General features: G+C 38.9%; 1 protein-coding gene across 1 annotated transcript in view; it reads right to left on the minus strand.

Moving 5' to 3' along the window:
* necab3 (N-terminal EF-hand calcium binding protein 3) overlaps positions 1 to 22,774 on the minus strand; it is a 55,126-nt gene that overhangs the window by 5,041 nt on the left and 27,311 nt on the right. The window contains exons 4-9 of the mRNA XM_056242549.1: positions 17,588 to 17,613; positions 15,998 to 16,095; positions 14,610 to 14,746; positions 3,357 to 3,478; positions 2,391 to 2,470; positions 2,246 to 2,299 (exon numbers count right to left, since the gene is read on the minus strand). Of these exons, the coding sequence (XP_056098524.1) occupies positions 2,246 to 2,299; positions 2,391 to 2,470; positions 3,357 to 3,478; positions 14,610 to 14,746; positions 15,998 to 16,095; positions 17,588 to 17,613 (517 nt within the window). The remainder of the gene's footprint in view (positions 1 to 2,245; positions 2,300 to 2,390; positions 2,471 to 3,356; positions 3,479 to 14,609; positions 14,747 to 15,997; positions 16,096 to 17,587; positions 17,614 to 22,774) is intronic.

A 22,774-nucleotide genomic window follows, 5' to 3' on the forward strand; every position in this document is an offset into this window, starting at 1 on the left:
ATTATCTTTGGCATGGCACAGACGTACACTTATTTTAATGTGAATAACATACTAAAGCAAATCAAGTACTTGATTATAAATCTAACTGTAGTGTGTTATCTATTACATCTACAGTAAATATATTTAAAATTGCAACTTCATCACAAACATGTAATTACAAATATATATAATTACAATGCATACAAGTTTCAATAGAAAGGACTTTAGTTCACCATAAGTGCTTGTCAGTACTTTCAGCAGTGCATCTTATTTCAAAGACAATAGAAGTAAATATGAAATTAAATATAAAGATGTACTAAGGTGGGTCAAAAAATAAAGCACAACAAAGTTCAGCTAAATGCAAACTATAATACACTTTCATTTAATTCCAATTAACATGCAAATTAAGTGTCTGCACTCATGTACATTCTTTACAGTATATTATGTCCATAGTAAGCACTCTTTTTTAAAAGGATGCTAAAGTGTACTTCTCTTTCACGAGGGGTCGAGCTTAAAAAAGGCACACGAAACATGCATAAACGCACAGTGGTCCATTATATGACTTATATGTGCTTAATTCTGAAATGTAGGAACAGACTGGAAATGAAACTGTTATTCACTGATAATGTTCACTGAGAGTGGAGCAATCAGAACCGAATCAACTCGTTCATTGAAAAGACTTAAAAGAACAAAATATTTTTTTTAACTGGACTTCTCTACTTCATTATATACTTTGTCCGTTTACTCATTGCCTTCATCCATCATCACTGATTTTCATTAAACATATTGACTTTAATCTGACTGGCGTTTAAGTCAAGTCAAGTCAAGTCAAATATATTTATATAGCGCTTTTCACAATACAGATTGTATCAAAGCTGCTTCACAGTATCAATCAAAACAACTTAACAGTGTTTGTTTATTACTGGAAAAGACATCCAAGTTTGGTAAAGCTGATCAGTGGTATGATGGGTCATTTAATTTGAATATCCCAACTGAGCAAGCCAAAGGCAACAGTGGCAAGGAACTGAAAAACTCCATCAAGTGACCCGATGGTGTCCTAACTCCATCAAGTGACCCGATGGAGAAAAAAAAACCTTGGGAGAACCCAGGCTCAGTCGGGACCAGTTCTCCTCTGGCGTTTATGAAGTAGAGGCCGAATTTACAGTAACTGTAAGATTAAAAATTTTATATGAATGCCTGGCTAAATAGATGCGTCTTTAGTCTAGTTTTAAACTGGGAGAACGAGTCTGAGCAACAAACAATATCAGGAAGGCTATTCCAGAGCTTCGGAGCTAAATGTGAAAATGCTCTCCCTCCTTTGGTGGATCTGGATATCCTAGGAATGACCAGAAGCCTCGAATTTAGTGAACTTAAAGAGCGCGATGGATTATAGGGCGATAGAAGATCCGTTAAATAGACTGGAGCTAAACCATTCAGAGCTTTATAAGCCAAAAGCAATACCTTGTAATTAATACGGAACTTTATAGGTAACCAATGTAGTGATGATAGAATCTGTGTTATATGATCATATTTTCTTGATCTAGTAAGAACTCTAGCGGCTGCATTTTGCACTAACTGTAGCTTGTTTATTGAAGATGCAGGACAACCAGCTAATAAAGCATTACAGTAATCTAGTCTCGAGGTCATGAATGCATGAACTAACTTTTCTGCATCAGAGACTGATAGCATATTACGTAGCTTAGCAATGTTTCTAAGGTGGAAAAAGGCTGTTTTTGTAACATATGAAATATGCTTTTTAAAAGACAGGTTGCAGTCTAATGTAACACCCAGGTCTTTTACTGTAGCGGATAAAGTAACAGGGCATCCTAATATGTTAAAGTCGTGCTGTGAAAAGTTTTGTGGACGGTTTTTAGAACCGATAAGTATTACCTCTGTCTTGTCTGGATTTAATAAAAGAAATTTACGCGTCATCCAATCTTTTATATCTTTAACACAATCTGTCAATTTGGATAATTTAGCGTATTCATCTGGCCGTGATGAAATATATATTTGAGTGTCATCGGCATAACAATGGAAACTAATTCCATTTTTCCTTAGAATATTACCAAGTGGCACCATATATATTGAGAATAATAAAGGGCCTAACACAGATCCCTGCGGCACTCCATAGTTTGCCGAAGTTATGATCGATTTTTCTCCATTTAAGTAGACGATGGTGATTCTTGCGTAATGATGGTGGATCTTGGAGGTTAAACAGACATAAAATATGGACTGGACTTCTGAAGCGCTGGATCGGAGAACTCACTGATTTGTACGTGCTGGCCAGTGTATCTTCTTTCAGTGGCTCCAACTTTGGACTCTAGAAACACAATTGGTTTGTAAGACATGCTATCTCAATATACATGCTCAAAACATAAAGATTATTGTGTGAATGGATTTGATTTATTCACCTGACACTCCAGTTTGTCGATGAGCTGCTGCAGTCTGTTGATCTGAGAGCACCAGTTTTCATCTGTATCTACGGTAACGCCTGAGACGCAACACACACCAACACTCAGTACACAACTGCACTCGTCAGCAGCAGGGTTATTACTGTTAAAACTATTAAAAACATGTTTGCTTATAAGACATTTAAAAGACACTTTATATTCAGTAATATCAGTTTAACTGCACTGACACTATTGTGTGAGAACAAAACTTAAAATACATTCTGTTGGATAATAACACTTCTGTGGAGCTGCTTTATTGCTGAATCGAATTAATTTAATAATGAATAAACTTTGCAACATCAGCACTTATGGACCTGAATCGAATCAACACTGAACTGAATTGAGCTGAATAATGATACTATTGTCTTCTGTAGAGCTGCTTTGTATTTTAATAACTGAGTTTGCTTCATAATTAATAAACAAATTACGAATATTACATAACTTTAAACTAGCTTTACTATTTAGACATCGGACTGGACGAAAGGCCTGATATTGTGCTGGCTGTTACACAAGTGACTGCATTACTAAATGTTGAATTAATAGTCTGATTCATTCAACCGATTCGCTTAACAACACTGAAACATTCAGTAACGAATTGTCTTTATGAGTGAGTCATTGTATCAATCATTCAACCAATTCTTTCAACAACAACTGGATCATTCAGAAAAGAAACAAGTCTTGATGAGTGAGTTACTGAATGGAAAAAGGTGTGGTTTTGTTTGGAACATTAGTCGTTAGCAAAAACAGACATAACTTGTAATAAATGTAAGTCTAAATGTATGTCTAAAATGTAAGTCGCTTCATAATTAATAACCTTTGCACAGTTCACGCTGTTAATGAACTAAATAATATTGAACTAAATTGAGTTGAATAATAACACTATTGCCTTTTAAAAGCTGTGTGTGTGTGTGTGTGTGTGTGTGTTACCGGTAGTGAGAATGCCCGAGTACGGGTCAGTAGGCGACAAACACATGTTCTTCTGCACTCGACGGCCACATCTTCTGTTGTTCTTCTGTATGATAAGATGCTCCGGGACTTTAACTTCAACCCTACGGAGAAAAAGAGCCCAGATCCTCAGTTAATGTTCTGCATCAAAGCAACGTATAAATATATGTTGTGCTTATGTAAAATGATGTTGTATCAGTAATACTATCGCGCTTAAAGTCCCCCTGTAGTCAATCATTTTATCCTTTAAAACTTATGTTTGATCACCAAAATGACATTTAAACCCATTAAAATATCTTCATGGCTTAAAGTAGCTTGAATGTAACTCGACACCCTTGCCTCATTTAGTATGCGCGGTTCTATGAATATGCAAATTAGCCCCGCCTCCTCACTCCCTCAGCTCAGAGATCCACTGGTTGACGATCACACGTTGATCTGATTGGTTACAAGGTCGTTTGTGACGTCAGAAACACCAGCGATTTCAAACCGTGTTTTTGAGACTGTCTTTGGTTCACTGCAGTTTTAAGCAGAAAATACTCAGCAATGCTGTCGACTCATGAACTTACACATGGTTTGTCCTAAAGCGTATTAAAAACACCACATAGACACATAAACAACATTAAAAGCTGGATTTTCACCACAGGGGGACTTTAAAACTATAGATGCATTCAGATGGTGTTGTTTTCAGTGAATATCCAGCAGAAGACAACGAGTGGATGGCAGATTTGAGAAAGCACAGCTGGAAGAACAGCATCTGTGCATCTGCGTTCTCTACCAATAGTTGATGAGCATAAGCGAATAACATCGAATGTGAATAACCTCGTCAATGTTGTAACCCTGCTGACGTCACACACATATGTTCACATGAGTCAGAAGTCTCTCTTAAGGCTGTTGTTGACCCACTTCTGCTATTATCATCAGATGCACATTTCTAACAGACCACAGCCTCAAAAACGTGTGGAAAAAGCTAGAGATTTCTGCGTGTTTAGCTGGAGATCATCTGCATATGTATTGATTTTCAGTATGAAACTGAAGCTTTGAGAAGTCTTGTGCAGCACTGATTAATTCATGAGATCAGCTGTGTATCGAGAACAGAACAGAGACGTTCACAGCGCCAAACACAATTACAAAATGTATTACTCTTATTATTTAAACATATCGAAAAAACATTTCTACAAAACTTATATAACTTACGAATATTACATAAGTTTAGACTATCTTTACATCGGACTGGACGAAAGGCCTGATATAGTGCTGGCTGCAGTTACACAAGTGACTGCATTACTAAATGTTGAATTAATAGTCTGATTCATTCAACAAATTCGCCCAGCAACACTGAAACATTCAGTCTTTATGAACGAGTCATTGAATCATTCATTCAACCAATTATTTGAACAACCATTGAATCATTCAGAAACTAAACAAGTCTTGATGAGTGAGTCATTGACTCACTCACTCAACCAATTCTTTCAAAAACTATGTAATCATTCAGAAATGAAACAAGTCTTGATGAGTGAGTCATTGAATCATTCACTCAACCATAGGGCTGGGTACCGAGTTCGGTACTTTTTAGGTACCAACCGAATTGCCTCGATACTACCGAGTATCGAAACATGTCTTGTTTTTCGGTACCAAATTTCGGTACCTAAGTGGTTAATCTCGTCAACGTAAGTGAAACAATAAGCATGCAGCATGATTGGCTGTGGCGGAAAAACACTAGTTTACGCGGCTGCCCAGAGACGTGGCTCGTCGCACGTGCGGCTGTAGTGTGTGTGTGTGTGTGTGTGTGTGTGTGTGTAAGCGTCCCAACCCAGATAGATAGAAAATATGTGAAAATGATCCAAAGTGTACCTATGTGCCAGACTCGATACCAGAAGCACGCGATGCAATATTTTCGACAAGATAATTGCTGCCAAGACCGGTAACACGGTAATGATAAGGCACTTAGAAGCGCACAGAATACACTTGAGAGAGTAATGGTGTGTTCACACCGAACGCGAATAGAGCGTCAAATACGCGTCTATCGCGTCTAGTTAGACGCTTGAATCTTCCGCTTGAGTTCAAATTTTTCAACTTGCGCGGAAGACGTTCGTGGCAAACGTGCGTGTCACTCGCGACGCCCGGCGCGAATGATGCGTCTATTCGCGTCTTTGCATTGACTTTGCATGTAATCTACTCGCGTGTCGTATCTTTTCTTCCTTAACAAGCAGTAATGACCACTGACGACTTGAATTAAATAAAACGAACTGTTTACTGAAGTTAATCAACGGGATTACACATTGATACAGCGCACAAACATGGAGTCATTTTTCTTTCTCTCTTCTCTCTCTAGTTCTGTCTGCGCGCTCAGCCCCCTAAGCATTTTGGGTAAACTTTTCTTAAAGCTGAACAACCTTATAAATGACAACACTGTTTCTGTTATTATTAAAGATAATTATTTAAACATTTCTATTCTAATTAATTCACAACATCCTCCCCCCATGAACAAATGTTCATCAACTTAAATCTCTAATGCATAAAGCAATTGAACGGGTCTCTTTAACACAGTCCTTGTGGATGTGCGAACAGCACAGGATCTAACTTTGCCATCTCGGCCTGGAAACAGCTCTTCAATTTTTCCTAATTTCCAGGTTTGTCTCGGCATGTTGGCATCTCCTATGAGAACAATGTCACCCATCTTCAACTCAGTAGGTTTCTGTGTTTTGCAGGAATGTGCAGATTTCAGGTCCAGTAGATAGTCCTTCCTCCAGCGATTCCACAGGTTGGTCATGAGTCGGTTCCTGTATCTCCACCTCTTTGTCATATCCTCTTTACTCACAGTGGGATGATCATAGTCTGCTGGAAATGGTTTTGGAGGCAGTGAAGTGAGTCGTTCACCAACCAAGAAGTGTGCTGGTGTTAGTGGCTGCGGCTCGTCGATCTCATTGTGTACAAAGGTGAGGGGTCTGGAATTCAGTGTGGCCTCTACTTCTGCAAGGAGTGTAGACATTTCTTCAAAGGTAAGCGATGCTTTTCCTAGCACCTTTCTCAGGCTCGTTTTCACAGACCTTACAAGCCTCTCCCAAAATCCACCCCACCAGGCTGCTCGTTCTACAATGAAACGCCAAGTGATGCCCTTCCCTGAGAAGTATTCCAGAATTTGTGGATCTTTGATGGCCTTCCACAGCTCACTAAGGTCTTGGTTTGCTCTCTTAAAGGTTTTAGCATTGTCTGAATAGATGACCTTGCACAGCCCTCTTCTGGAAACAAATCGCTTGAGTGCTAACAAGAAACTTTCTGTTGACTGACTTGAAACCAGCTCCAAATGCACTGCTCTAGTGACAGCACATGTGAACAGAGCAACATAAGCCTTGCATAATGCACTATCATTCTTCACATACAGTGGACCTGCAAAGTCTATGCCAGTTACTTCAAATGGGGGGGTCTCTGATATTCTGTCTCGGGGTAATGGAGCCGTGTCCTGCTGTGCGGGCTTTGCTTTAAATCTTTTGCACACAGTACATTTTGACACAATACTTTTCACAATTTGTCTGCCTCGCAAAATCCAGTATCTACTTCTAATTTGTACTAGTGTGTCTCTCAGACCAGAATGCATGATAAATTCATGGTTGTGCTGAACCAGCAGCTCACAATATCTGTCTTTGTTGGGCAGAATCCATGGATGTTTTTCTCTGTAACTAAAGTCTGACTGTTGCAGTCTGCCTCCAACACAGAGCAATTCATCTTCGTCAAGGAAAGGTTTTAAGTCTCTGATTTTTGAATCTGCATTCAGGGTCTTACCAGCTTTCAGCAAATTGATTTCATAACTAAAGCTGCTATCTTGTGTCACCTTTATCCAGTACTTCTCGGCCTCAAACATTTCATCAGCAGTCAACTCACCTCGCATTTTGGAGCTTGAACTTGTATTGTGCACAAACCGCTTGATCCAAGCGGTGACTCGCAGAACTCGCTTCAGCTTACTGTACTTCAGTAAATCCAGCACAGGTTCCATTCCCTTTTCGTCACTGCCGCTACTGAGTTGCACGATGACCTGCTGACCTTGCTTTAGCTCACTAGTCACATCTTCATCGCTTTGATTTTCATCGCTCTCTTCCAATTGATTCAGTGCAGTCAGAAATGAAGGTCCTTTCCACCACAGTTCACTTTCCTTCAGGTTAGTTGCAGTCTGACCTCTGGTGGGAAGGTCTGCAGGATTGAACTTGCCTTTACAGTGAGACCACATTGCAGGATTAGTTAAAGACTGGATTTCTGAAACTCGGTTTGACACAAACTGTTTCCATTTGTGAGCTGGACTGCGAATCCACTGCAGCACAATCATCGAATCCGTCCACATATGAACTTGATGTAGCTCCAGATTCAGAGGCTTTAACAGACTGTTTCCTAGTCTTGCTCCAATCACTGCTCCCATCAACTCAAGACGGGGCAGTGAGATCTTCTTCAGGGGGGCTACCCTGGACTTAGAAGCAACAAGGCATGTGGTCTTTGCTCCATCCTCAGCTACTCGCAGCAGGTAAGCGACAGTACTATAAGCTTTCTCGCTTGCATCACAAAACACGTGGAGTTGATGTGCGTCGTGTCTGTGCACTGATTTTATTCCATACCAACGAGGAATGTGTATGTGGTGGATCTGTGGAAGTTCTGAACACCATCCTTTCCATTCTTGTGCAAGATCAGTGGGCAGCTCCTCGTCCCAGCCAAGGCCTCGAATCCACATCTCTTGGAAGAGGCATTTTACTCGCACAGTGAATGGGGTAAGAAAGCCTATTGGGTCGAATATGCGAGCAGAGAGCTTTAGAACACTTCTTTTAGTATTCTCTCTTTTAGCTACAGCATCCAGCAGTGCAGTCAGGTCAAAGACAAATTCATCTGTTTTTGTTCTCCATACCAAACCTAGTACCTTCAGCACTGATCCATGCGTTTCTGTCTCCTCTGAAGGTTCACTCATTGTCGTCTTCCATTTCTCCTTCAATGCAGCACAGTTGGTTGTCCACTTGCAAAGGTCCATGCCAGCTGCAGACATAATCTCCCTTGCACCAGTAGTTATGGAGAAGGCATTTTCAACATCACTTGCACTTGAGATTAAGTCATCAACATAAAGTGATTCTTTTATTATCTTTACTACCTCAGGAAGTTGGTCTTCATATTCCTTCAGATGCTTTCTCACTGTAGCTGCCAGGAGGAATGGGCTGGGGGACACTCCAAACACCACTCTCGTCATCCGTAGCACACGCAGCGTCTCACCTGCGTCTTCATGGGGTGGTGCAGTGAGCCAGAGGAACCGCACTGCATCTCTGTCCTTCTCAGCAAGAGAAATCTGCAAGAAGGCCTTCTTGATGTCTGCGGTAAATGCAATCTCATTCAGTCTGAATTTTATTAGTATGCTGAGCAGATCTGGATTCAGGTTAGGACCAGTAAGTAGACAGTCATTCAATGATGGAAAGCCAATGTCATGTGATGAAGCATCAAACACTACTCTGAGCTTTGTTGTTACCTTGTCCTCCCGAAGAACAGCATGATGAGGCATGTAATACTTTACAGTGTTTGGAGCTGATCCATCCTCCATCACGTCTTCGACGATGCCTTGCTTAAGGTATTCATTCACGACTTCATTATATCTGTGATACAACACTACATCTGACCGCCACTTTCTTTTAAGTCCTTCAAATCTTTTTCTTGCGATTCTGTAGTTATCTGGGAGTTCTGGTTTGTCAGGTCGCCATGGCAGCTCAACTTCATATCGCCCGTTTTTGTACTGAGTAGTTTTTTCAAACATGTGAAGAGCCTCCTCTTCTTCAGGGCTGTCTGTCTGCTGCATGGTAATGCCAAGGGACTCTATTTCCCAGAAGGCTTTCAGACGTTCTGAGACCAGCGTGTCTTCATTAATTTGTATGTGCATGCATGCTGTGTCGGAAACACTGGACATTGTGACTGGGCCCTGCACTGACCATCCAAAAATGCTCTCAATGGCCACAAGTGCATCTGTGATTCTTTCCACTTGGCCTGACACTATATGCCAATAATAGTCTGCACCAATCAGCATGGACAACTCTGTATCACAAGTGCTGGGGTCCGGGTAGTCTGCCAACTGCAAGCCTTTTCGTTTCAACTCTGCTTGGATGTGCTCACCTGGAATCTTCATCACAGCAGTGCACACTTGGGGGGTCTCGAGCGCTTCTACTTCCACCTTCTGCTCTTTGTTCCAGATGCTTTGTAGAATGACTTTCACTGTGTTGCGCCTTGATGTTACTGGTGCTGCAGAGCCAAAAGTATGAAGAGTGAACGTTTCTTGCTTTGTCACAGGCAATTTTAAAGCTCTTACTGTGTTCTCACTGATGAAGCTTCTCTGACTGCCCCCATCCAGTAGGCAGCGAATGCTTTTACGTCCACCAGGTCCTTCTGCCCATGCTCTTACAGTCTGAAGAAGCACAGTGTTCTGTTTATTGGGCTGTATCTTAACAGAATGCGAAGCAAATGAAGAAACTACATCATCTTTGTTTTCAGTGTCTAAAGTGTTTGTTTCTCCTTTCTCACACACAGCACTATGATGTCTGCCTCCACACACATTACAGCACACCTTGGCCTTACAGAATCTTGCAATGTGTTTCGGCCCAAGACAAACAAAGCAACGTCCCAGTTTCATCAATTTTACTTTTCGAGCAGCAATATCAGTTCCTGGACACAGTTCTGTTTTGTGTGCTGCACTGTCACAGAAAAGACATATCTGTATTCTTTGACTGGTGGTTTGCAGTACTGCAGCTGACGGCATGTGATGCTTTTTCTGCTTCATTTCAATTGATGTGTCTGGTCTTTTAAATGGTTTTTGATAGCTCTGGCTGTCTTTGGAATTACCTGGCATAATCAGTTGCATGGCTCTTTCTCTGCTCAAAATCTCTTTCTGTAGAAATTCCATAACTTCTGAGACCTTCCATTCATCACTGGTTCCTCTTTGGCGACTGTACTGGAGAGTAATGTCATCTGGAATCATCTGTAGCAGAACAGGGCATAGCAGGCTGCCGTATGCCTCTGATGCAACACCCAGCGATTCTAAGCTACGGATCTGTACTTCACATTCATCATAAAGTTGTCTCAGAGCACTCACATCGTGTGATTTCTTTACTGGGCAGAGATTCAACAACTTGGTCATATGCGTATTAATGAGCAGATCCTTTCTTCCGAACCGGTTCTGAAGCAGATCGATCGCGTGATCGTAATTGCTGTCTGTCAACATCAGTCCCGCTATTGCCTTTGAAGCAGCGCCTATTGCCTTTGAAGCAGCGCCGGTTACGTATGTCTTTAAGTAATTAAACTTCTCTGTTTTGCTCAGCGCGTCGTTTCTGTGAATAGCGGTTTCAAACTGATTCCAAAAGTCTTGCCACAGGCTAATTTCACCGCTGAACTTGCTGATAATTAACTTGGGTAACTTAACTGTTTGTCCGCGCTGCAATGGCACTGCGTCACACGGCCTGCTGTTAGTGCTTTCCCGGATTCTCTGCGTCACGCGCTGCACGCGAGCTTTCGCGCTGACGACTCGCTCTCCATACTCCTCCGCATTAACAACTTCATTTTCCAAATCATCCATTTCTGTACACTCCTGTATTTCGCGATTCAACTCCAGTAGCGTTTCCTCTTTTGCAGATAACAGGGCTAACAGTTCACATAATCTGTCAACGATCGGATCTTCTTTGCCAACCTCTGTTTCTACGTCTTGCAAAAGTCTCGTCGTGGAACCGCGTACAGCTCTCCGTTTTCTGAGCAGTCTTTCAAGTCGCTCCGCCATTTCGGATGTTGCCTGCAAGTTATCCCGGGTTTCGGCACCAAAGATTGTCGTATCTTTTCTTCCTTAACAAGCAGTAATGACCACTGACGACTTGAATTAAATAAAACGAACTGTTTACTGAAGTTAATCAACGGGATTACACATTGATACAGCGCACAAACATGGAGTCATTTTTCTTTCTCTCTTCTCTCTCTAGTTCTGTCTGCGCGCTCAGCCCCCTAAGCATTTTGGGTAAACTTTTCTTAAAGCTGAACAACCTTATAAATGACAACACTGTTTCTGTTATTATTAAAGATAATTATTTAAACATTTCTATTCTAATTAATTCACAACATCGCGCAAATATTTAAATTCTCGTTCGGTGTGAACACACCATTAGTAAACACTTGTTCATTAATAAAAAATTAATATATCTCCTTGCTATTGTTTCCATAATCATTAGGCTACTTTTGCCAGTGCTTTGCTGCAAGCTTCATGTGTGCTGACCGCAAGGCATATATCCCGCCCCCAGTAGCCTATATTTAATTTATTTCACATTTATTTGTATAGCATTTTTCACAATACATATCGTTTCAAAGCAGCTTTACAGAAAATGCATGTGTCTAAATTACAATTTAGAGTTATCTGTTATCAGAGGTGACAGTGTAATGCATTTCAATTAATTTTCATTCAGTTTCATTGTTAAACAATGCATTAAGTTAAGGCAGAAACAATGAGCTCATTGAAGTTGGCAAGTTTATTTATTTAAATTCTTTAAGTAAAGAATACATGTTGTTAAATGATTAGGAAACATAGAAAACTTTAGCATTGGTGCTTTTTTACATACTCAAAATATGAGTGTAAAAAAGTCAACAAACTGAAAAAATAAAAATTAGGTAATGTTATATTGTTAAAACTGGTTACATAAAATTGGTATCGAAAAAAGTATCGTTTAGGAACCGGTATCGAAGTCAAGGTATCGGTATCGGTATCGAACATTTTGTTATGATACCCAGCCCTACTCAACCAATTATTTCAACAATGACTGAATCATTTAGAAACTAAACAAGTCTTGATAGGTGAGTCATTGAATCATTCACTCAACCAATTATATGAACAATGATTGAATCCTTCAGAAACTAAACAAGTCTTGATGAGTGAGTCATTGAATCATTCACTCAACCAATTATATGAACAATGATTGAATCCTTCAGAAACTAAACAAGTCTTGATGAGTGAGTCATTGAATCATTCACTCAACCAATTATATGAACAATGATTGAATCATTCAGAAACGAAACAAGTCTTGATGAGTGAGTCATTGAATCATTCACTCAACCAATTATTTGAACAATGATTGAATCCTTCAGAAACTAAACAAGTCTTGATGAGTGAGTCATTGAATCATTCACTCAACCAATTATATGAACAATGATTGAATCCTTCAGAAACTAAACAAGTCTTGATGAGTGAGTCATTGAATCATTCACTCAACCAATTATATGAACAATGATTGAATCATTCAGAAACGAAACAAGTCTTGATGAGTGAGTCATTGAATCATTCACTCAACCAATTATTTGAACAATGATTGAATCAGTCAGAAACTAAACAAGTCTTGATGAGTGAGTTATTGAATCATTCACTCAACCAATTATTTGAACAATGATTGAATCATTCAGAAACGAAACAAGTCTTGATGAATAAGTCATTGAATCATTCACTCAACCAATTATTTCAACAATGACTGAATCATTCAGAAACGAAACAAGTCTTAATGAGTGAGTCATTGAATCATTCACTCAACCAATTATATGAACAATGATTGAATCATTCAGAAATTAAACAAGTCTTTATGAGCGAGTCACTGAATTGTTCACTCAGACGAATCATTCAAAAAAGCTGATTCATTAAGGAACGAAAAACGGTACGGTTCAGCTGTGGTTTCGTTTGGAACTATTGTCATTAGTGGAGCAAAAACATACATAACTTGTAATATTATGTCTAAAATTGTAACTTCTTGTTTATTGAACTGCAGTATACAAGCAATACCATACTCGCAATAAATAGCATTTTACAACATAAATGTGTTTGTAAAAATGACACAATGAATAAGTGAATAAAGGATCTGAAGTTCAGCTAAGCGAGAACAAAAATCAGAAGAAACATCAGTCAATTGGTTGCAATTGTGCAATCCTGACGCTCTAACATCCAGAAATGAGTCTGACTTTCACGGTAAACTGCGCTCTCGTTGTGTTTATGAGTCTCCGCTGAACTGTACAGTGTTATGAAATGGTCCTAATGGAGCTTTTCTGTTCGACAAATGGGAATTACAGTCTGAGAGAAAATGTTCTTTGACTTACTGAGCGATTATAGCAAACAAAAACATATGCAAACATTTTCCTGTTGTTTCCGTGGCATTACAAGCTCTTCCGAGAATAGCGGCGTGTTTCTGTGACAGCTGCTCTGTGAGGAAGAAAATACCCCACGGATAAACAAGACAAATGTGCTTCATCACCAAGAATACATTACAATTACTTCTGCTGCACTCTGTTTATCTGTTCTCCGTGATTCTCCATCTTTCTCTCGTCTCGTATATGAAATGCTGAGACGAGCAGAGACTACATCCTAATAAAACGAAGCATCTTCAGTGATTCTGTGCTGCACCCGAGGCTCACGGATACATCTTCATATCAAGAACTATTTCTGGGTTTCTAGAGGTTTTAGAAGAACTCTTTTAAGGTTGCTATAATGCCACAGTTCTTATGATGTCTAAAGACATACAAGGTTCTTCTAAAACATCATAGGAATAAAAAAAAAAAAGGTCCTTATAAGCAAATCAATTGGGGTGGAATTTGTATGTAAGAAAGTAGAATTATATTGAACTGACATTTATTAAAAATCATATAACCTTTAGATAGATGGATGGATAGTTTTTCTCTATATCAGTGTTTCTGAACTCCTAAAACGCCTCCATTGTAGTCTTGAGTTTCTTCCGTGAACGAACACGTCACAATATTCCTCATTATAATAATTCATACGCAAAAATAAAGGGGCGTGGCCTGGTTGAGTTAGTTAGCAGTGTGTTAAACTGGCGGTTATGGTAAGAGTCGGGACATTTCCCAAACACGCTCGAAGCGCTCGACCAATCACAACACACTGATCCAGCCGACCAATCAGAGCACAGTGTGCTTTTCAGAAGGAGGGGCTTCATAGAGACATCAACTAAACAATGTGTTACTGACAGACTGGGAAGAGAGGAGCCGCAACAATGGAGAATATGAGGAGAATAATCAACATTCAAGCTGGAAAACCTGTTCTAGTAGAGCCTGAAACATCATCAAGACTTTAAAAGGTTTTCCTCTCATCTGAACTGTAAAAGTGATCTCCTAAGGCGCCACTGGAACTCCTTTAATTTTAGGAGTGCAAGACAGAAAAAAGTGTTGCGTTTACAGTGTGTGTGTGTGTGTGTGACTCACGGAGCGGTGCTACTTTGCGCCTCCACGGCCTCCATAGCGCACTGGAGAGACATCTGGAGCGACAGCAGCTGACTCGACGTCTCCCTCAACATGAAGCGGGTCACAAACTGACCCAGGACAGAGGAACCCTGGTACTCCTGCAGGAGAAGATGCTCACTGTATCACTTCACACGCACCGCTTTCTTTACCTGCCGCATTAGTCATCATTTACGACCTTCAGTATTCAAAATAATCCTGCAGTAGTTTCGTCATCAATGCAGAAAATATCATGACAAACATGATTAAGCTGCTGAGGAAAGCCTCCGCCGAGCTACTGAGCATCCAGGAAACATCTTGACAAGTAACGACCGTCTGAAGACAAAATTAAGGCCCACTTTCTCCTGCACTAACAGAGATGGGATACAATTACTGCCCTTGACACGGTACAGATCAGAAATAGTAAAGTGGATCATTTCTGAGTTTTTGCACTTACAGTTTCATACATATACATGTCTTTGCATAAACAAAATATTAAAGCAATTGTCAATATGATGCAATATGATGGACGTCTCATGATATTTATTTTAGCACAACTGGGCTGTATTAGGCTATTGATTCCCGTGATCTTGCTTATAAATTCCGATTAGCCTACCTTCGTGATCGCGCAAAGAGGTCTGCGGTCCGTTCAGAATTCCAACCAACATAAAATATAAATAATTACACTGTGCATGTACAAATGAATGATTTAGGAGGGAAATAGACTGCTCCCATAACGTAGAAAGCAACGACTATATACAGCAATGTTCGGTAAATATTCAACCGAAAAATATTCTTCATATAATTAAACCGGAGAGATAGTTAATGAGTGAATTAACTATGTTCCTAAATACATATAAGCACATATGCATAACCCTAACCCATTTAAATAAATGAACACAAAACAGATGTGCTGTTATTGTTATTTTAGCATTATTTTTTTGCTATTGTAGTTTTTATTAATATTTTGAATTTTATTTATATTTAGTCATTTTGTTATATGCTTTTGTCCTTTTAATTTGTTTTTATTTTTGTTTTATATATATATATATATATTACGAGTTTGTTTCAATTTTAGTTTTTATTTACTTCCAGTTAGTCATTTTAGTGCTTCGATGTATTTCAGTTAGTTGCAAATGCAATACTATTAATTTTCGTTTACATTTTTATCTAATATTTCGATTTTATTTTATTGTAGTGCAGCTTTATTTTAGTTGACAAAATATTTGTAAAAGTTTTAGTTACCAATAATAACCCTGGATATGATGTGACCTCATTCGAATCCTACCCAGCTGACAAAAACATATGAACGTTTTGCTAATGCTCCCATTAAGTTATTTCTGAATGTTTTTATTTTTGGTTAGGTAGTTTACCTCCTTCGTCTTGTCCATCGCCTTCAGGACGGCGACATTGAGTTTCTCTAACGCTGACAGAACGTCCAGATATTCTCCAAGATGCTGAGAAAAGTAATCTGGAAAGAGAAAGAGGATGAATTATAGGTCAGAAACAAAATATGAGTCATATTCGTTCTCTGGTGGATTTTTTAGCCGTTCGTTTATGCATGTTTACTGAGCTAATATTAACCTCTTGCACACACTTCTTTAGTTATAAAAATGGCCAGTTTAACTGGAAACAGTGTGGGGGAGAGAGAGAGAGAGAGAGAGAGAGAGAGAGAGAGAGAGAGAGAGAGAGAGAGAGAGAGAGAGAGAGAGAGAGAGAGAGAGAGAGAGAGAGAGAGAGAGAGAGAGAGAGAGAGAGAGAGAGAGAGAGAGAGAGAGAGAGAGAGAGAGAGAGAGAGAGAGAGAGAGAGAGAGAGAGAGAGAGAGAGAGAGAGAGAGAGAGAGAGAGAGAGAGAGAGAGAGAGATGAGAGAGAGAGAGAGAGAGAGAGAGAGAGAGAGAGAGAGAGAGAGAGAGAGAGAGAATTATAGGCCAAAATACAAAATTTGTTATATGGCTACAAAGTCATTTACCACATACGAAGTGGAGAAGTTCAAGGAAATGATGTATGAAATAATCAAGCTTTACAATCTGTTTTTATCTCCACATCATTCTCTATCACACACACACACACACACACACACACAAGCTCATAAACAGGCGACTGTGGCTCTTCAGCGTCGCTGTCAATATCTATATCTGAGTATATGAGTCAGTAAATTATGTTGCTGTGCTGTTCTGGGGACGAGAAGGTTATTTGTCGTAATATGACCGTCTTTACTCTCTGGACTCTGAGCACAGAAGACTCTGCGTTTCAATTCATATAATATATTTTTTGTACTAGGCTAGATGTAGAGTCAGCACACAGTTTTACAGCGGCCTTGGTGCTTTTTCCTATTCAGTTTCTCCATGCGGATCTCAGAAAATTCTATAATAAACAGTTTTAAGCCATAAAACCGACTAAATCCTGCAGCAAAAAAACAACAACTCTTTTTACAAATAATATCTCTGTGGAGAAAATGCAATGAAGTAATTTTTTTGCCATATCATAATCTTATGCATTGATATTACAGACCGCTTGGTTGCGTAATGTTTTGCATCGGAAACTAGCTTAACTAATTAACTTAAAATGTATTACTCTCAAAACATGCATGGATGCACACTTCAAAAATCCACCAGAAAACGTATAACACCTTTGAAATAATATACCAGCTTTAGTATGCAAATCAGGATGCATTAATCTTGCACACTATCCAAGACGGATAATATTCAAAAGAATTTGCTAAATGTTCGGATTCTCAATATAGTTGAGAAGCTAAAATGTAAAAAATAAAAGGAGATATTAACAGATTATGACCTTGCAAAGTAATAACAAACCACTTAAGATGCATTCTTAAAGGTAGAGAATGTGAAATGTGCGAAGAACAGGTACGTTTCTTTTTTAATTACTGCCACTTGAAGAAACACTTCTTCCATCTTTATTTTCTATCCAGGATGATAATTTAAAGGAATTGCCCACACCTACCTGATAGTTTGTCTGTATCGAGGTTACTGGAAAAGGAAGAGGAGAGAGAATAAAATGAGTCATAAGATGAAAAGTCTTAATTGATTTGGAGAAGAGTCAAGGACGGTGTCATTAGAGGAAGATGTGTGGGCCGTCCACAGCTTCACACACTTTTACACTGTAAACAGTCCAATTACGCTTCATTCTGTGAACACGCCAGGGCTGAGGTGATGTTTCTCAGCGGATAATGATCTCGCTAATGTGGTCAAACCAGTATAACAAAAATATCCTATACCTAAATGCTATATTAAGTTCCAATGAATATTATGTTCCAGCATCCCAGTGACCTTGCAGAGGATAGAGCGGTTTATAATATAATATAATATAATATAATATAATATAATATAATATAATATAATATAATATAATATAATATAATATAATATAATATAATATAATATAATATAATACAATATAATACAATATAATATAATACAATACAATATAATATAATACAATATAATGTATTGTAATAAAATATAATATAATATTAAGTTCCAGCATCCCAGTGACCTTGCAGAGGATAGAGCGGTTTATAATAATATAATATAATATAATATAATATAATATAATATAATATAATATAATATAATATAATATAATATAATATAATATAATATAATGTATTGTAATAAAATATAATATAATATTAAGTTCAGCATTGTAGTGACCTTGAAGGGGATAGAGCAGTTTATAATATAATATAATATAATATAATATAATATAATGTATTGTAATAAAATATAATATAATATTAAGTTCAGCATTGTAGTGACCTTGAAGGGGATAGAGCAGTTTATAATATAATATAATATAATATAATATAATATAATATAATATAATATAATATAATATAATATAATATAATACAATATAATATAATACAATATAATATAATACAATACAATATAATATAATGTATTGTAATAAAATATAATATAATATTAAGTTCCAGCATCCCAGTGACCTTGCAGAGGATAGAGCGGTTTATAATAATATAATATAATATAATATAATATAATATAATATAATATAATATAATATAATATAATATAATATAATGTATTGTAATAAAATATAATATTAAGTTCAGCATTGTAGTGACCTTGAAGGGGATAGAGCGGTTTATAATATAATATAATATAATATAATATAATATAATATAATATAATATAATATAATATAATATAATAGTTCCAACATCCCCATGACACTACAGAGGATAAAGCGGTAAGTATTATATGATATACTTTTATAATATATAATATATTAAATTTAGAATTTGATAAATACATGCATTTATTTGGAAATTATCACATAAGAATACTGTGAAGTCCTGCATTCACATTATATAATGAGAGATGACCCTAAAACCAAAGATGCAGATAATCCCCATGAGTTTCTGGTATGGAGGAAACATGCCAAAGAATAAAGCCTTGCAGAATCACACCATCCCACAGCTCAGACGAAAACAAATCTAAATACCCCGGTACGTGTTGTGTTGTCACATTAAATCGCCATCGCAGCCAAAACACAATTATGAACACTGTGTAGTCTCAGACGCCATAATTGGCTGAATTTGCTTTGAGTGCTCCCTGATAGCATTAATGGACTTTTAATATTTCGCTGAGACTGAGGGACGGAAAAAAGCAAAAGGAGAAAAGGGACTAGTTGAATGAATTGGGTAATTAAATTGCATTGTGTCCAAGCTGGCGTCTAACACACTATTATCCACAGACTGATGCTGAGTTGATATCTAAACGCTTTTGCGTTTCCCGAAAGCATCGTTAGCCAACTATGGTCGCAAGTTCCGTCGTTATCAGCAGTTTAACGAGTCGATGTTTCCCGAAACCATCGTTTTAACGAACATTCGCGAACAGCATCGCAGAGGTGTGTGTGTGAGCGGCAGATCTCGAGCTGTGGTTAGAAGCAGTTTCTAGATTGCATGACATGTGGACTTAATAAATCCTTATCTTGAGCAAAATAAGCAAGCTGACATTCAGTACAACCTGTGTCTTTTATTTTGAATACATACAAATGTCATTTACGTCTTTGAGTTTGTCAAGATATTTAAAGCAGCGTTTATGAAGAGTGCGCATGTGCGAACGTGCTCTACTATGTAAGAACGAGTCTATGATTGAATCTGGAAATAAAGCGAAATAACAGAGAAAAATGAGAAATATTCCTCAGATGCCATGTCTGTAATTTATATCAAAACATCAAGCGTTGATTCGATCTCAAACAGTTTCATTAAAATAAGTTATTACTCCATCACGTGTGTGACGTCATAAACCAACGTTGTTGAACGACCACTTTGCGACAATATGGTTTCGGGAAACAATCGTGACTAGCTAGTTGATTTCTTCAAGGATGCATCGGACTGTGGTGAAGCATCGAGTTACGGCATGCTTATTTATTTATTTTGGTCCCCCATGACGTGTTCTGCACATCTGTGTTGTTGACCAATAGGAGCACAGAAGCTCTTCCGTACACAGCTTTACAAATACATTTCCATTTAAATGTCCAAATAAATGCATGTATTTTTCAAATTTGAATTTGAATGTGAATTTATTTATTTTAAAAAGGACAATACACATTAATTAACATGAGCACTGAAGTCTATCATGTAAATGTGCCAGATTTAGCCATACAGGCTATTTTTCTAAATGTATTCTAAATGTAATCACATTATATTATATTATACTATATTATATTGTGTGGCCATTGCATAATCTGGAACAGTGACTATCGTAAAAAAATATTCTGTAGTCTGAACCCAGCATAAAACATTTGATCATATTTAATACATGCCTATGGAATAGGGCCACTTTACTGATGCATTTGGATGGATTTTATCCATCTGGAATTGACTGGATGGTGAAAAGTGTCTCTATATGACAGAAGGGATTGGTTAATGAGAAGTCAGCTGAATCATTCATAACAAGACTTGCAATAATAATGTAAAAAGTGTTGATTTTGATTTCATGTTGACTTTAGATAGGAAAAATAAAAATCACATAATCTTTAAAGTTTCTGAAAGTTTGCCGTACAGTACGACCGATTCACACAAAAATCCAGCAGGAACATTTATCCATGGAATAAAGAAAAAAATCTGGTCATTTTCGCATCGAATATTTCCCAGGGGTCTGCAAATCAACAGACTGGTTTAACGGCGTAATGAGGACGGCTGTTTAAAATGAACCGAGATGCACGCTTTGCATGAAGCAGACCTATTTTAGACTCTAACTGGACTAGACTAATTTACTACGGGCTTCTGGATACAGTAATTACCCAGTGACCATTCTGACTGATTGCAGAAATATGCTCCATTTTCAGAGGAAAATCTGAGCTTGGAACTTTGTGTGTGTTTGTGTGTGTGTGTGTGTGTGTGTGGCAGCTCTGCAATGCGGTTCTTTGTGAAGTCAAATTTGCAGCTTTGTTCTGTGGATTCCTTGGCTTCCTGGAACACAGTTCTCCATGCTTTGATTCATACACGCCACCTCAGGAAATACTTTGATCCTCCTGCGCGTGAACGTTCGAATGCTTGTTCGTTTCCAGATGCTTTAAAAAGCTATGGCATGCGGCGCAACATAATCACGCCTCTCTGAAAGGCGAATAATTAGGGAACGAAAATGTAAGGTTGCTAAGGATACAGGTCACCTAAACTCAAAGATAAACTGTGGTGGGAGTTCACTATGAACTGCGCCTACTGATGCACGCTCTGTTTGTGTTGTTTTGATTCACTAATGGAATCATGCAAATCAGATAACGATGCAAAAAGGCACTAATAATTAGTGCAGGTCGGGTGTGGAGGAAGCAACAATCATGTGACTTTAAAGGGTTAGTTCACCCAAAAATGAAAATGATGTCATTAATGACTCTCCCTCGTGTCGCTCCAAGCCCGTCAGACCTCCGTTCATCTTCAGGACACAGTTTAAGATATTTTAGATTTAGTCCGAGAGCTTTCTGTCCCTCCATTGTAAATGTATGTACAGTATACTGTCCTTGTCCAGAAAGGAAATAAAGACATCATCAAAGTAGTCCATGTGACATCAGTGGGTTAGTTAGAGTGTGTTGAAGCATCGAAAATACATTTTGCTCCAAAAATAACACAAACTAGGACTTTATTCAGCATTGTGTTGTCTTCCGGTTCTGTTGTGGATCCGCGTTCAGTGCCGCCGCTGACGTAAGACGCTGCTGACGTGTGTCTGGTGTGTGTGTGTGTGTGTGTGTGTGTGTGTGTGTGTGTGTGTGTGTGTGTGTGTGTTGTCTTCCGGTTCTGTTGTGGATCCGCGTTCAGTGCCGCCGCTGACGTAAGACGCTGCTGACGTGTGTCTGGTGTGTGTGTGTGTGTGTGTGTGTGTGTGTGTGTGTGTATTCCGGTTCTGTTGTGGATCCGCGTTCAGTGCCGCCGCTGACGTAAGACGCTGCTGACGTGTGTCTGGTGTGTGTCTGGTGTGTGTGTGTGTGTGTGTGTGTGTATTCGGGTTCTGTTGTGGATCCGCGTTCAGTGCCGCTGCTGACGTAAGACGCTGCTGACGTGTGTCTGGTGTGTGTGTGTGTGTGTGTGTGACGTAAGACGCTGCTGACGTGTGTCTGGTGTGTGTGTGTGTGTGACGTAAGACGCTGCTGACGTGTGTCTGGTGTGTGTGTGTGTGTGACGTAAGACGCTGCTGACGTGTGTCTGGTGTGTGTGTGTGTGACGTAAGACGCTGCTGACGTGTGTCTGGTGTGTGTGTGTGTGTGACGTAAGACGCTGCTGACGTGTGTCTGGTGTGTATGTGTGTGTGTGTATTCTGGTTCTGTTGTGGATCCGCGTTCAGTGCCGCTGCTGACGTAAGACGCTGCTGACGTGTGTCTGGTGCGTGTGTGTGTGTGTGTGTGTGTGTGTCTGGTGCGCCCGAGCTTCGTTTACAGTCTGAGGGAGACGCACGCTGGAAACAAAACAATCTTCACAAACATGTCTAAGGATTTCCACACAGAGGAAGACTTGCATTTTTTTGCCCAGCCATATTTATTTGAACCCGAATACACGGACGCACCAGACACACGCACCAGACACACGTCAGCAGCGTCTTACGTCAGCAGCGGCACTGAACGCGGATCCACAACAGAACCGGAATACACACACACACACACACACACACA

The sequence above is a fragment of the Rhinichthys klamathensis genome, unplaced genomic scaffold (assembly GCF_029890125.1).
Source record: "Rhinichthys klamathensis goyatoka isolate OS25496 unplaced genomic scaffold, OSU_Roscu_1.1 h1tg000730l_1, whole genome shotgun sequence".
Classification (NCBI taxonomy): domain Eukaryota; kingdom Metazoa; phylum Chordata; class Actinopteri; order Cypriniformes; family Leuciscidae; genus Rhinichthys; species Rhinichthys klamathensis.